The sequence below is a fragment of the Pristiophorus japonicus genome, chromosome 7, assembly GCF_044704955.1.
Source record: "Pristiophorus japonicus isolate sPriJap1 chromosome 7, sPriJap1.hap1, whole genome shotgun sequence".
NCBI lineage: Eukaryota > Metazoa > Chordata > Chondrichthyes > Pristiophoridae > Pristiophorus > Pristiophorus japonicus.
The window spans coordinates 152,046,315-152,063,462 of NC_091983.1; the positions used below are offsets into that span (position 1 = coordinate 152,046,315).

The following is a 17,148-nucleotide window of genomic DNA, read 5'->3' on the forward strand; positions in this document are numbered from 1 at the left end:
ATCAAATGTGAGCCCAGAGGGATTTAATATATGCGTTCAGTCCCGCCATATCATAAAACCAATAGGTGTAAATACCTAACAACAATGAAGTAGCAGTAGTTTCACGGTGATATTCGATCTATTATTGACAGAAACAATGTAGTGCCCACAAAATTCTACACAATACTTCAAATCCTTTGCAGGAATTATATTTTATCGTGGCCTATATGTTATTATTTTTAATATCTCCCCACGAAAACCACCAATATTTAAACCTATGAAGGCTGCAATAGTGCTGGCGCACCTTTAAAATACAATGTAAATTCGGTTAATCTTCTGCCTTGCTTCTCTATACTTGACTAATGTAACTTGAAGATAAGATTTGAAAAGTAGGCACGTGAGATTTGCAAGCGACTGGAAGGGCTATTTCCTCCATTAGCTATGCCATCTCATTCCACTTTACTGGGGCGATTGTAACTTACTCCCGTCTCTTCAGTCTTTTAATATCCCTTTGTGTCTAACGATCCTGACTATGGATGGCGGTACAGTGCAAAGTGATTTGGATTGATTCACTTTTGTTTAAATCGTCATTTAAAAAATAATTAATATATATTAATTTCAAAGGAAATATGCTTTACAATAGGAATTCCATTGTGGTTTAATCTGTCCATTTTCTCTTTATGTGTTATAAAGATAGCTCCGCAAGGTATGCTTTCCTTTAAGTGTGCGCTTGGGATGTAGATTTGGTCCACCCCGCAAGGTTCAACCTGGAGCCGAATCAATCTCTTCAATCCAGCGTCAAAAGCTTGGGGATCTGAGAATTCATGCGAGTATTTGTTTAATACGCTTTAATAGGAAACCAGTTTTTTTCTGTAGCAATAAATAAACTTACTGGAATTTCTAAATAGTGACAATGAAAAAGGTAACATTGAAATGAATACATCAGAAAGGAGGATGGACGTTTGATCCATTTTTAAAGTAAATGTCACCCTTCTCTCCACTGCTATGGTGGTATTAGAATAATCTAACCTCGTTCAATTCGCTATGGTAATGTATACTATCAGTCACGGTGTAGTAATTTAAATATACCGTGCTTTGTGCAATTCAAAATGAACGTTTTACTAATGCTATGCTAAATAATTCAATACAGTTTATGTAGGGACAGGAAAAAAAGATATGAGAGCTCAAAGTGTTTCATCGAGCTCCATATTTAGGAACTCCCTATTCCAGGACAAGCTCTGGGTCATTCATTACAATTATTCATGCTTGCTGGCAAATGAAGCATCCTCTATTTACTGGATTTCCCGGATTTTTTTTCTGCTGACCCATTCTTATAGTTTCCCTCCAATAGCTTATTTTTTTTATACCAGTAATGAATGACAATTAAAACTTCGGCTGTACTCGGCCATGATGAATCTTCTAGCCCAGATTCCGTTGCTTCTAATTTGGAATGGAAGGAAAAGGAGAATTGATTCAACTCTAAGTCTCAGTTCCGAAATAAACTATTGTGAAACGTATATTATATTATTTCATCAATAGTACATGAAGATCCACCAGACTGCTTTCACTATGTATCAATGCTTGACATCTTGATTAGTCAGGTTGTTTCTGCTGAATAGGAACGTATCCAAATAATACATTTTAATAATTTATATGCATACCCACCACTTAATTATAAGTAGGCACTTGGTGACAGGGTTTGGTGAGTAAAAGGATGGAGAACATATTTTTTAACTGAACTTTGTTTCTCATCCTTTTTGCAAAACAAGATAACTTTGGGCGGTTAGAGGTTTATTCAGGCGCCTGCAGGTTAATGGATTGGCACACATTCCCTCAATGAAAATGTTGGGTCAGTAGACATTAAATTAGGATCTCGTATTTTCATTCCGTTCTAAATCATAGATTAGTAGCGGCAGAGTAACGGGTAACAGTTGAGAATAGAATAACGAGAGCAGATGAAAGATGAAAGCACGAAACTCGCAAATAACGCAAAGGTGATATAGTATTCTGTAGAATGTCAGACAATATTGTGCAATATCGCACGGTGAATATTTTACATACTCTGTTTCAGAAAGTTATTTTTTCCACAATAATAATAACTTGAAGGATACCTTGAAAGGATCAATTAGCTATTTTCCCTCTAAAATATGTGTTTAGAAATATTTTTAATGAGGTTCTGACGTACTTGCTTACAGGCTATTGGGAAAGAGCCACATTCTTGTGGGAGACCTTCCGAACACTGCAAACGGACTGGCGTGGATTTGTAGCAAAGGTGTAAGCCATTATCTACCGAGAATCTGACAGCAGCTCGAAATATCACATCTATATTTAATATCATTAATCACACGAGGATGAATCTTTGCAACAGTCTGCTTCAAACTAAATTAGAATTCAATTAAAATGCTCCCCTGTCACATCTCCTCTTGAAATATCTGGGGGAAGTGAGGAAATGTCAGTGTAATAAACATATCGTCAGCACTGACACATGGATAAGAATTGTTTAATTTATGCGCAATGATTGTCAAACTATTTTACGACTCAAAAACGAACTTTTGATTGATTTTTCAGTATTTTACTCGTTATTCATATTGCTATAGTAAAAATAATGGAAGTATTAAGGGAACATCAGTTCGTGCAAGTCAAGAACTGAACAGTTAATGATCTACAATGTCAACAATGACTGGAACATTAATGACTTGTAATTTAAAATTGTGCACTGCCAAATATACCGCTATTTTCTAATTTAATGAGCGATTCGTGCACAGCGATTTGTAAGGACTACGACATTTCTGACCATCAGTAGTGCAGAATGCAATCTTCTACACTCACAGACACAGACTGCAGGATCTTTACTAGTCGGCAGGAGTTATTCCTGTTTTAGATTCCGTTTTAAATGATCTAACCTATTAAAATTACGCGAAGGGATTCCGTATTGTGTGTGACAGCACACGTAAAGCGGGACCTTCCCGTCTGCAAATGCAATTAATTCTTGGTAAAAAAAAATATAGCCTTTTAATTGTTTCCATCAGTTATGTGAACAGTGGAACGAAGAGCAGTTTTAAATGATGTTTGTAATAATAGATTACATTTAAATGAATTCAGACACTGGCATTAATCTAGCATTGAACTGTGTGGTCCGTCTGTATTTATATTCGTCTCGACCAGATTTGCTTTGTACATTGCAGCCCTAGCAAATAACCAGTCTTCAAAGAAAGTTAATGTTTTTAATGTAGTCTTCATTTTTCAAAGTATGTTATATTTTTAAAACATAAATACAAAACCGCATTAAAGTAATACATTGGAAAGAGCAGAAAGCTACTCATAAGGATTTGAAGTCGGCGTTTATTTTCAGTGGTCTGAACCCTACATTTTAGCTGATATTGTAATCGCATTTATATTGTTATTAATAATAAGTAAATTTGATGTAGCATTAAATAATAATGATTCACAAAACTATTACAGTGAAGCACTGTGCAATCGCGGGTCCAATGTCTTTGTTTAACACTTTTTCCTTTTTTCAGTTTCCCCACCATTCACACCAATATCTTGTACAGGTGCAATATTAAGTTTTCATAACTACATTGGTAATCCAATTCTCTCAAACGAGAATAAGTGGGTTAGATGATTTCGAAATGTAATAACTAATATATATATATATAAACGGAGAATCTGTTGGAACCTCTTGTTAATAACTTGCGGTTTGAATGTTGCTAACGGCCTGAACTCTTTGTGACAGCATGGGTACAATCTACCTTGGAGCGGTGATAGGACCGGCTTTGGATTTGGACGCCGTGTCTGCAACAAATCAGGAATTTCTGAGCACTAGAACCAACGAGAGGAAAGAGATGATCATTCTCAACGACAGGCTGGCTGCTTACATTGAGAAAGTAAGAAACGCTTAAAATTGTCGCATCCGTAACATAAATCACAAACCCAGAAGCAGTTTCCATCCAGAACTAAGTACATCTAAATTTGGTGTGATATGATGAACAATTACTAATATATAATTATACTTATTATAAATTGATTGAGAATGTCAAGGGGGAAAATCCTTAGTATTGAAGCTGGATTTTTTTTAGAACTTGAAACATCAGTTTCACTAAACTGAAGGAGATTGAGTCAAAATTTAAACAAGTAACATTAACGCTATCCAGCTGTAATCATGTTTTCGAACAGGAAAAATGAATATTTTTTAATATAGTTAAAAAGTGAGCTGGAAACGTTACTTTCTTTGCAAATGTGAAATATTGTATCATGGATTGAAAGTAAATGAAATCAGAAGAGAAAAAAGGAAGATAAAGCGATCAATACTCTAGACATGTCAATGCAAGTAAAAATGAAAGGCACTGGAACGTCTCGTGTCGTTGTAGCAATTCTAATACAACAATATCATACAGTAATTCTGTAAAAAAAAGGTCAGAATATTGATGTGTGTTTTGTTTCTGGTGCATTTAAATGATATTTAATGGGCATTTTGTAGAATATACCAATGGATCTCCATGCGGCTGTTCACGTCAGATGATGCATTGTTTTATAAGGGCAGGCGTGTTACATCATATAATTTACAATGCATATTGTCCTGTTAAGATAGAGCTGAGTATATTTAAAGCCACAACATCTAGTTGTTAAGTAATGACAGCCTCAGGTGAATCAGAGTCTGATTGTTGCAAATTGGAAAGTGCTTGTGAATTTCAGGCTCAGGTCTGTCTTTTTAAGATTGCTTTGCAATAAAGTGACATTTGGAGTAATATAGACACATGTAGATGATAGTGTGCCATGTTGTATGTAAAACAATGTTGATTTTGTTGCATTCATTAAGGCTGCAGTTACACTACATCACCAATCTGAGACCAATAGCTGTAGAGTTTAAAGTGCAATCTGCAAGACTACAATTATGCACCAGGCTGCACGTTGCATTTTGCTTGGGACTAAGTGAATAGCTCTTTTCAAGAGTCGGCATAAGTGTAATGGGCTGAATTATTTCCTTTTGTGCTGCAACACTGTAAGAGATCATTTTCACATAATGTGATGCAACGGATCACTTGCCTGTTACAGAACTCATCCAATTCTCAGCACATTGATTTCAATGAGATGAAAATCAGATGAGTTCTACAGTGGATGTTGATCTGCTCTCTCACATTACAGCTTGACAATTGCCTCCTATGATTGTAGGGGAGAGCTCACCATATTTTTTAATGAGAGTATGGGATGCAATGTCTGTCTTCTCATAATATTAAAAAGACTCAATATAAAGTTTATAGCATTCAGGAGATTTAATGCCTGACAACATCTTAAATCTGACTTCGCCCTGGCTTATATTTTTACTTCAGTTAGTGTGAAGTCCAAATTGTGTGAGATAGTTTCTTGGAGGGGATTTCACACTGCTGACTTTAGTGTGCTTCAGATTCGGATTGGGATCTAACTCCTGAGTTATAATACCAGATTTACACTGATGTGCTCCTGAAACTGTTTTGCATCAATATGTAAGTGGAAGTATAACTACCTAATTCACACTGTAATATTGATGTGCATTGCACTGATCTCGAGAATTTACTGCTTTGTAATGTGTATGTTGCAGGTGCGGAATCTGGAACAGGACAACCGAATTCTGGAGACTGAGGTGGAGACTCTGAAGAGTCGCTGTTTACATCCACAAGGCCTGAGGGTTCTGTATGAAGAACAACTCCGAGATCTGTGCCGGATAGCTGACCAAATGAAAGTTCAACAGGTAACATCCAGTCAATTCTTAGAAATCCAGCATTTGGACCAATTTATTGTACTACACAACCTGTATTAATACCAAATGGTTTCAGATCTGCCTTGACACAAAAAGTGTTACAATTAAAATGTGACATCATTAACCTGACTGCATAGAGGTGAATTTCCACGAGGGATAATCGTACCTTCGGTAGAAAACCCTGGAAACCCTGGAAAAGCAGTGTAAACTGCGTCTGCACCATTTCCCCAGGGTTTTCATGGCACTTCCACCGAAGCTGAGTTGGGTGAGTGGGAAAATCACTGTGGAATTTCACCCCTATCTATTGTTTCTTTCAAGCTTTTTTAAAAAGCTACTTTATATGCTCATCAAAGTGAGTGATGTCAGTGCATCAATGGGAGCTAGATTTGAACCCAGGTCCCAGAGGTGAAAGTCCATTATGTAACCCATGGCACTATCTTGTTCCCTTATATCTGTCTTTAAGTTATTTTGCTATCAATGAATATACTCCAATTATCTAAATTTATAACAAATTTAAATTAAGATAAAAGTGTACACAGCCACCAGGCAATGTAATTAAGGAACAATTTGTGTAGATCAGACCCTAAATCTAGTGTTTCAGGATAGCTGGAACATACATTAGAGTTTGATAAATGTACAAGTTACGTTGGTACCCCAATACATTTCCGTTAGAACTTTCTATGCTTCTAGTAACTATCAGGGTGGATTTGTAAGGCAGCTATTCTCATTATAGTTGACTTGTTTGTCACCAAACAAAAGTATTGCTAGAGATAAAGACCATTACACATATGCTTTGTGTTTATAAAAGTCTAAAACAAACCTTGAATCTTCATATTGCCTTTTACATTCTCATAAGGTTTCCAAGTGCTTCACAGATAATGAATTACTTCTGAAGAATTGTTTAGTAGGCACCAATTTGTGCAGAGCAAGATTCCTCACACAGCAATGAGATGACTGATCAGTTAATCTGTTTTAGTGGTGGTATTGTTTGAGGGATGAGCGTTGGCTAAAACACTGCGAAAATGCCTTGCTCGTTTTCAAAAATGCCATGGGATCTTTTCTCTGCATCTGAGCAGGCAGAGCATGCTTCATTTTAAAATCGCACTTCTGACACAGCTGAACTCCATCAGTATTGCATTAAAATGTCAGCCCAGATTACAAGCTTAAGCCTGCAATGGGACTTGAACCCACACTCTTCTGACTTTGAGAGGAGAGTGCTATCACTGAATTAACCTGGCCCTCTATAAATATAAATATTTAGCCTCTAATCTTTCCACCCTGTGCATATTTTTGCATTCAATGTGCAGATTTATTTCCTATTCCTATTTAAAATTGCCTTGGAATAAAATATCATGGATGAAAATAAGCATTTTAAGGAAGTGTGCTGTTTGATTCACTACTTCATATTTTCTGTTAGTCAGATTCTCCTCATTCACATTCAAATAGCATCCTTGTGTCTACAATATTTGACAGTAACTCATGAGTAACAACTGTTTGCAAGCAGTGTAAACTTTTAGAATTTCTAATTATCACTATGAAGATATTTAATTGTATATTTCCCTTTACTTACCCACAGTGTTCCAGTCTAACTGAAGTCTCCAGATTTTTCTTAAGCAGAAGCTGCCTTTCTATTCATGCCTGCAAGAATCAGATACCAGTGTACCAGTTATCTGTGTGAGTGTTGCAGTGTCAGTGGCAGAATCTAGATCAGCAAGGATTAAGGAAGACAAAAGCAAAATACTGCAGATGCTGGTTATCTGAAATAAAAACAAAAAATGCTGGAAATATTCAGCAGGTCAGGCAGCATCTGTGGAGAGAGAGACAGTTAATGTTTCAGGTTGATGACTCTTCGTCAGAACTGGAAAAAGTTAGAGATGTAACAGATTTTTAAACAAATGCAAGAACAAAAGTGAATGTCTGTGATATGATGGAAGGCAGCAGAGATTAAAAGACAAAAGGGATGATGGTGCAAGGCAAAAGGAGATGGTAATGGGACAAGTTAAGAAACAAAAGAGGAGTCTAGATGAGGTGTGAATGGGAACAGGAAGATCTGTTTTCCTGGGCTTCTTGACTATTGCTAGTCTTACTGGGGCTAGTAAATGTGTTGCTGCACAGCCAGCAGGTGTGTTTCGGTAGTGACATCATAATGTGTCGCAGTGTTATCACACACAAACATCCCTGTAGTGACACCAATAGTCTGCACATGTGCGCTGGTCAAACATAGCTGCTAGCCTATGCATATGTGGAGTATTGGACTCCCAGAGTGCAGCCAACATATAGGAAGACTGACTGTTTGCTACAAAACTAAATTTGAGACAGCTTATTTAACTGATCTCCTGAGACCCTGGACTGCAACATAAGGGCAATTAGATAATAGTTTTGACATTTTAACCATACAAGTTAAATTCTATGTGTCTTTCTATGTGTCTTTAGATCAATATAAATAAGTTCTAATTTGGTACAGGAATAGCCACAATTGGTCTTGCACTTAAGTTATTCAAATGAATTGCTTATTATAATATCGTCTGTACATTTAACTATTTCAAAGAGGAAGCTGTGACCACAGAATTAGCAACATTACTTCAAAAAATCAGATTATCTGATCATTATCTAATTGCTGTTTGTGAGATCTTGCTGTGTGCAAATTGCCTGTTGCAATTGAATACAAAACAGTGTCTATATTTTAAAAGTAATTGTCCTGGTGTGCTATTTAAATGCATGCACTTTCATCCTTTTCAACAGGGAATAGCCAATTATGGCATTTGCTAAAGAATACAAAATGGACTGTGTCATCATTGCATTAGAAATGATGGGGCAGAATGTCCTCCATATTACTGCCTGAAAATAGGTAATCCTGTGGTGGAGATTGAAGGAAAATGGAGCAGGAAATCTTCTGCCACATCCTTGTCCCTGAAACTGGCCACCTGTATTTTCCTCCACCTTCTCTGATACCAGTTTCAGCTGCCTGCTCACTGAAGAGAGGAAGTTATAGGCACTGTCCACAGCCTAATTTCCTTAAATTTCTGCCCAGCTTTACCTCATGGTAACAGCACTGGAAAAGAAAAAGCACATGGGATCTATAGTGAGATCATTCTAAGGGGCTCTCCCTTTTACATGGCGCATTAGATCATCAGCAGTCGCAGTCAGCCAGAGTTGACCTGGTATTTTGCTAGAACTGGAAAATCCATAGCAATAAGGAAATGGGGCTTTCAGCATGTAATTATATTTATGTGGTAGCCACTCCAGTTAAATATGCTGGTCCTTTTTACTGCTATAGCAAGGGCTATGGAGCAGCAGCAGATAATTTCCCTCTCCTGAAGTGGTAGATTCCCAATTCAGGACAGTGACTCTGTTGGGAGCTTGCCCTGTGCACTTAATTGTTCTCAACCCAGGAAAATAGGACAGAGTCATGTGGGATCAGACGGGACTTCTGGTGGCAACTCCATGCTTGATGAAAATCCAACCTATTAAAGCATGATAATGTCAAAGACACAGACCTCCCTAGAAAACTGCAGCCTTTTGATATGTATTGCGATCAAAGATGATGGTGTATCTTAACAAGTAGTATCCATGTGTACTCTGTTGTCTTAGTTGGAGAAATACATTTTGCATCTTTAATTGAATGAATACTTAGTGTTTCCATGCACAAAAAGTATCACACTTTTTTGGTACTGTCACTTTTTTCTAAAAGTGGTTAAAGGTGTCGGCATTTTGTAACATAGAATATTATGTCTCGGTTGTTCCGTGGAATATAACATTGCAAGACTAAGAAAAATTATAATGAGGTAAAAATTAAATCTTATTTTATCTCCACAAGGATATGGCAGTTGCTGCAAGGGATGCTATGGCTGGACAACTGGAGACGATAAAGATCAAATATGAAGAAACTGTTGTGGCTCGGAAGAAGGCAGAAGATGAAATTGAAGCTTTCCGTCCAGTAAATAAACTGCTTGCTATCTATCTTCCTACCTGTTTATCAATCTATAGTATTTATCTCATGTCTGTTTTTCTGTCTCCTTCACTGTTTGTTTACCTTTTTACTTCCAAAAAGGCTCAGTATTAAAATATCTACATCTCAATTTGTAATTAATAAGTTACAGGAAACATTCAGAGTAAATCTCTTAGAGGCAACTTCAACTCATCACCCACAACCTCAGTGGCAGTAACCGTGGAAACACTGTTTATGACATTTTTCTGGGGTTTCCACAGATCTTCCATTGAAGTTATAGTAGATGAATGGGAGAACACTATGGAAATTCGTCCCTATTTTATTGCATAACTTAAAGTCTACATACATACCATTAGATAGTCTTTCTTCATTAATTTATATTATATCTATCAGTAAGTAACAGGATTTATAATTATTTTAGGATGTTGATGCTGCCACAGCAGCCCGTATGGACCTTGAAAAGCAACTGGAGAATCTTGACGTTGAACTAGAATTCTTACAGAGAGTGCACAAAGAGGTATAGTTTCATATTCAACATAACACAAAATCTGATTTATAAGTTACACATTCATGCCAGTTTTATGATTTCTAATTATAAGGGAGGAAGAATTTAAAAAGCAAATACAAAACTAATAATATTGGTCAGTTCAATTGTTTCAGTTCTCCAACAACATAATATAGAATATGTGTAGAAAGAAACGCTATTGTGGGTATGATTAGGCAGATAAGTAACAGCAAGGAATAGACACGTAAGAATTTTGTGTGACTTTTTAATGAATTATTTGAACAGGTAAACATGTCAACTTGACAAGGGCTGCATTGAAAATCTTGTTAAAAAATCTTTATTATAGGAAGTTATCAAAGAGCAAAATATAGAAGTCCATAAGTGACAAAATCATACCAAAGAGTTGTGGTTTTCCTCCAAGCCATTCTAATTATGCTGCATGTAATTGTTAGCTTGAATGATCTTGTTTTTAATGAAATTATCATTAAATATGTATTATTTATATTTTAAATAGGAAATTGAAGAACTAATGAAACAGATCTACAGTGTTAGTGCCAGTATTGATGTGACATACACTATTCCAGACCTTACTGCTGCACTCAAGGACATTCAACTTCAGTATGAAGACATATCAGTGAAGAATCTGCAGGTAAGATGGTAAATAAAGTGAGCTATTGCCCACTCTCTGGCTAGACCTTATGTGTCTTACATGCAGTATTTATATGAGACTTAGTGAACACATACATTGTAGTGAATTTCATCTTTAGGTATAAATCAGTTCTAATTTGACTTTCACTGCTTTCATCATCATCATAGGCAGTCCCTCGAAATCGAGGAAGACTTGCTTTCACTCTAAAACTGAGTTCTCAGGTGACTGCACAGTCCAATACGGGAATTACAGTCTCTGTCACAGGTGAGACAGACAGTGGTTGATAGAAAGGGTGGGTGGGGAGTCTGGTTTGCCGCACGCTCCTTCCACTGTCTGTGCTTGGTTACTGCATGCTCTCGGCGACGAGACTCGAGATGCTCAGCGCCCTCCCGGATGCTCTTCCTCCACTTAGGGATTCTCAGGTGCCGGTGGGGATGTTGCACTTTATCAAGGAGGCTTTGAGGGTGTCCTTGAAACGTTTCCCCTGCCCACCTGGGGCTCGCTTGCCGTGTAGGAGTTCCGAGTAGAGCGCTTGCTTTGGGAGTCTCGTGTCGAGCATGCGGACGATGTGGTCCGCCTAATGGAGCTGGTCGATTGTGCTCACTGCTTTAAGATCGGCTTGAATCTTAAGTGCTAATAACACTCAATTCTTTGGTCTAAAAAGAAAAAAGCAAGACTTGGATTTATAAAGCGCCTTTCACGACCTTAGGACATCCCAAAATGCTTTACATAGAAACATAGAAACATAGAAAATAGGTGCAGGAGTAGGCCATTTGGCCCTTCGAGCCTGCACCACCATTCAAAAGGGTCTAGTAAGAAGGAGGAACTGAGGGAAATCCTTATTAGTCGGGAAATTGTGTTGGGAAAATTGATGGGATTGAAGGCCGATAAATCCCCAGGGCCTGATGGACTGCATCCCAGAGTACTTAAGGAGGTGGCCTTGGAAATAGCGGATGCATTGACAGTCATTTTCCAACATTCCATAGACTCTGGATCAGTTCCTATCAAGTGGTGGGTAGCCAATGTATCCCCACTTTTTAAAAAAGGAGAGAGAAAACAGGGAATTATAGACCGGTCAGCCTGACATCGATAGTGGGTAAATTGAAGGAATCAATTATTAAGGATGTCATAGCAGTGCATTTGGAAAGAGGTGACATGATAGGTCCAAGTCAGCATGGATTTGTGAAAGGGAAATCATGCTTGGCAAATCTTCTGGAATTTTTTGAGGATGTTTCCAGTAGAGTGGACAAGGGAGAACCAGTTGATGTGGTGTATTTGGACTTTCAGAAGGCTTTCGACAAGGTCCCACACAAGAGATTAATGTGCAAAGTTAAAGCACATGTGATTGGGGGTAGTGTGCTGACATGGATTGAGAACTGGTTGTCAGACAGGAAGCAAAGAGTAGGAGTAAATGGGGACTTTTCAGAATGGCAGGCAGTGACTATTGGGGTACCGCAAGGTTCTGTGCTAGGGCCCCAGCTGTTTACATTGTACATTAATGATTTAGACGAGGGGATTAAATGTAGTATCTCCAAATTTGCGGATGACACTAAGTTGGGTGGTAGTGTGAGCTGTGAGGAGGATGCTATGAGGCTGCAGAGCGACTTGGATAGGTTAGGTGAGTGGGCAAATGCATGGCAGATGAAGTATAATGTGGATAAATGTGAGGTTATCCACTTTGGTGGTAAAAACAGAGACAGACTATTATCTGAATGGTGACAGATTAGGAAAAGGGGAGGTGCAACGAGACCTGGGTGTCATGGTACATCAGTCATTGAAGGTTGGCATGCAGGTACAGCAGGCGGTTAAGAAAGCAAATGGCATGTTGGCCTTCATAGTGAGGGGATTTGAGTACAGGGGCAGGGAGGTGTTGCTACAGTTGTACAGGGCCTTGGTGAGGCCACACCTGGAGTATTGTGTACAGTTTTGGTCTCCTAACTTGAGGAAGGAGTGGTGAACCTGTGGAATTCTCTACCACAGAAAGTTGTTGAGGCCAATTCACTAAATATATTCAAAAAGGAGTTAGATGTAGTCCTTACTACTAGGGGGAATCAAGGGGTATGGCGAGAAAGCAGGAATGGGATACTGAAGTTGCATGTTCAGCTATGAACTCATTGAATGGCGGTGCAGGCTCGAAGGGCCGAATGGCCTGCTCCTGCACCTATTTTCTATGTTTCTATGTTTCTATGATCATGGCTGATTAGGCACTTCAGTATCCCATTCCTGCTTTCTCTCCATACCCCTTTAGCTGTAAGGGCCACATCTAACTCCCTTTTGAATATATCTCATGAACTGGCCTCAACAACTTTCTGCAGTAAAGAATTCCACATGTTCACAATTCTCTGAGTGAAGAAGTTTCTCCTCATCTCGGTCCTAAATGGCTTACCCCTTATCCTTAGACTGTGACCCCTGGTTCTGGACTTACCCAACATCAGGAACATTCTTCCTGCATCTAACCTGTCCAATCCCGTCAGAATTTTATATGTTTCTATGAGATCCCCTCTCATTCTTCTAAATTCCAGTGAATATAAACCTAGTCGATCCAGTCTTTCTTCATATGTCAGTCCTGTCATCCCGGGCATCAGTCTGGTGAACCTTCGCTGCACTCCCTCAATAGCATGAATGTCCTTCTTCAGTTTAGGAGACCAAAACTGCACACAGTATTCAAGGTGTGGCCTCACCAAGGCCCTGTACAACTGTAGTAAGATCTCCCTGCTCCTATACTCAAATCCTCTCTCTATGGCCAACATGCCATTGCCTTCTTTACCGCCTGCTTTACCTGTATGCCAACTTTCAATGACTGATGAACCATGACACCCAGGTCTTGTTGCACCTCCCCTTTTACTAATCTGTCACCATTCAGATAATAATCTGTCTTCCTGTTTTTATCACCAAAGTGGATAACCTCACATTTATCTACATTATACCGCATCTGCCATGTATTTGCCCATGCACCTAACCTGTCCAAGTCACCCTGTAGCCTCTTAGCATCCTCCTCACAGCTCACACTGCCACCCAGTTTAGTCCCCCCAAAACCAATCACACCCCTTTCTGAGTAGCACGTGGAGAGGCTCCAGCAGCGTACTCAAGTTCTGCATAAAGTTCCCAAAGTAATTGAGTAGCCCGAGAAAGGCGCGCAGTTCCGAGACATTCCGGGGCCTGGGTGCCAGACGAATTGCTTCGGTTTTGGATTCTGTTGGGCGGATTCCATGAGCGGCAATCCTTCTGCCCAAAAATTCAACCTCGGACGCGAGAAACAGTCACTTGGATTTCTTAACTCTTAGGCCTACCCAAACCAATCGACTTAGTACTTCCTCCAAATTGCGGAGATGGGAGTCGGTGTCCCTGCCCGTGATGAGCATGTCATTTTGAAACACAACCGTCCCGGGATGGACTTGAGCAGACTCTCCATGTTGCGCTGGAATATAGCAGCTGCCGACCTGATGCCGAATGGGCATCGATTGTACATAAAAAGGCCTCGATGTGTGTTGATGGTGGTGAGTAGCTTAGACTCTTTGGTCAGTTCTTGCGTCATATACGCAGATGTGAGATCTAGTTTCGAGAAAAGTTTTCCTCCAGCCAATGTGGCAAATAGGTCCTCCGCTCTGGGCAGCGGGTATTGGTCCTGTCGGGAGCCTCTGTTTATGGTAGACTTGTAATCCCCACAGATTCATATGGATCCATCAGGCTTCATGACGGGGACGATGGGACTTGCCCAGTCGCTAAATTCCACGGGTGAGATAATGCCTTCCCACAGAAGCCGGTTCAGTTCATGTTCAATCTTTTCCCTCATCACATAAGGCACAGCTCTAGCCTTGTGATGGACCGGTCTGGCATCCTGTGTGATGTAGATTTTAACTTTAGCCCCTTTGAAGGTGCCCACACCTGGCTGGAAGAGATGTTCAAAACAACTTAGAACTGTTGAGCAGGAGGTTCGTGGCGTGGTGACATGATGACATGGCGTGAACATCATCCCATTTCCAATTTAGTTTTGCCAGCCAGCTTCTCCCCAACAGTGCTGGGAGATCTCCAGGGGCAATCCACAGGGGAAGTTGGTTCACCATCCCTTTGTGTGTGACTGAGAGCATGGTGCTGCCAAGGACTGGGATGATTTCTTTGATATAGGTCCTTAGTTTGGTGTCGATCCTTGTGAGTTTTGGCCTGTTGCTTTTGTGTGGCCACAGCTGTTCAAATTGTTGGACGCTCATGAGAGATTGACTAGCTCCCGTGTCCAGTTCCATGTTGACGGGTAACCCGTTGAGTAGGACCCTCATCATTATTGGAGGCGTCTTGTTGTAAGAACAGTGGACATTGATCGTGTTGACCCGCTGTACCTCGGTGTCCCGGGCACTGTCCCCACCGTCTTCTGGTCTGCTTTCCGACCCTTCCGATTCGTATACCAGCCGAGCTGCTGTTTTTCTGCACATGCGAGCCAGATGCCCTGTATAGTTGCAGTTTCTGCAAACAGCATGCTGAAATCGACACCCTCTTGTTGAGTGACTTCTCCCACATCTCCAGCACAGACCGCTTCTATTGTTTCCGAAGGATGAGCTGCGTCTGGCTGATCTCTCTTGAGCTTCTCTCAGTCTGTAGTTGATTGCTCGCATTGTGGGTTAATGAGGTGTGAACGGCCGTTCATGTGGCCCTTGATGGCTTCTGGCGCCACTGCCTGCTGTTGAAGGCCTGCTCTCCTGCCTTTGTCTGTGTGTGGGGGTAGCAGCTTGTTCCATGCTGTGAACCCCTTGTTCCGATGTTTCGTTAGTTGTCGTACCCGCAGTATAGATCAACCTCTTTTCTTCTTCTCCTGCCAAGAATGTCTGTGTGACCAGTGCTGCTGCCTCGAGGGTCAAGTTCTTGGTCTCTTTAAGCTTTTGGAATATGCCTGCGTGGCCTATTCCTTCAATAAAAAAGTCTCTCAGTACTTCTCTCCTTAGTTCATCGGAGAACTCACATAAACTAGCCAGCCTCCGAAGTTCCGCCACAAAGTCGGGTATGCTCTGGCCCACACAGCGTCTGTAGTTGTAGAACCTATGTCTGGCCATGTGTAGGCTGCTCACTGGCTTCAGGTGGTCTCTCACCAGTGTGCTCAAATCCTCAAACTACTTGCTTGCTGGTTTCTCGGGTGCCAGCAGGTCCTTCATTTAAGGCGTATGTTTTCGAGCCACAGCTGGTCAAGAGATGGGCTCTTCTCTTGTCTGCCTTATCATCACCCAACCAGTCTTTGGTTACAAAGCTTTGCTGGAGCCTTTCTATAAAGTCCTCCCAATTGTCCCCAGCATTGTATTTCTCATCTGAGCCGTTGGTAGCCATTCTGTGGATTCTGTGATCCCGTAACTCGTCGCCACTGTAAAGTCCTGACCTTGCAGTGCAGACTTACACGAGGCACATGCTGAAGTCAAGGTCATTCTGGACCTGCACCTTTATTTCACAGCTCTCGAGTGCCACACTTGCCTGAGATCTGCCTTTATATACCTGTGTGGAACAGGTATGCAGTGTCTCCTGCAAGTGCACCCCTGGTGGTAAAGTATGCTTGTGGTTACAGGTCATATCTAGTTACAGTCATGTATAGCATGGTAAGATACAGTCATGTACAGTAGTGTGAGATACATGACAACTAGCATGAAGAGAAAGGAACCCCTAAGTACAGGTATGATCTGCAGACTAGTGACAGCAGAGTCCTGCATCCGGCCCCCTCTTTGATTGCTGTTGAAATTGAGGTGCTGCTGCACGAGAAGCTTGCAAAGAGGGTTTTCCTCGTGCACCATCCCATACGTCAACACTGCGGTTTTCCTGCAAGAAAGTATAGACAGGTTTCAGGTTACAACTGACAGTTATTGTCCCTGCACATCTGCAAGCAGTACACTGCATTGTAGCCCCAGCTATCCTTCCAGCAGTTGTCACAGCTCAGCACCTGTCCCTCTGCTGATCCAGACCCTAAGAAGGCAACTTCCCATTTCCAATCCCAGGTAAATTTTGCTAGGGCATGTAAAAGTAGTTGATGGCATCTTGGCAAGTGTGGCCAAACATGGAATGCTGCTGACTCCTGATCACACTGACATGCCTTCTTTTAGGTAGTAGGTGTGATTGGAGTGATTCTGAAGAACCTTCCAACAAACGGTTAATCAGTTATTCATGTCACATTGGATTTCATTGGGCACCTGCTGGTGCAGTGTCCTTTAGGAAGAGGAGCCTCCACCAACAACATCTGCCAAAGTGAGGTATACTATCTCTCTGAACAGATGTGGTGGTGTGGATTGCACAGAAAACTTCTTAGTCTTTCTGACTTGCCTAGCATCCCTCCATAGCTCCTACTCTTCCTTCAAATGAGT

The 17,148-nt window shown here is 40.5% G+C and overlaps 1 protein-coding gene across 2 annotated transcripts in view; it reads left to right on the plus strand.

The window, feature by feature from the left end:
* LOC139266879 (desmin) overlaps positions 1-17,148 on the plus strand; it is a 45,568-nt gene that overhangs the window by 1,870 nt on the left and 26,550 nt on the right. For both annotated transcript variants that reach the window (XM_070884488.1, XM_070884489.1), the window contains exons 2-6: positions 3,716-3,866; positions 5,558-5,707; positions 9,534-9,653; positions 10,087-10,182; positions 10,685-10,819. In XM_070884488.1, coding sequence (XP_070740589.1) covers positions 3,716-3,866; positions 5,558-5,707; positions 9,534-9,653; positions 10,087-10,182; positions 10,685-10,819 — 652 coding nt within the window. The remainder of the gene's footprint in view (positions 1-3,715; positions 3,867-5,557; positions 5,708-9,533; positions 9,654-10,086; positions 10,183-10,684; positions 10,820-17,148) is intronic.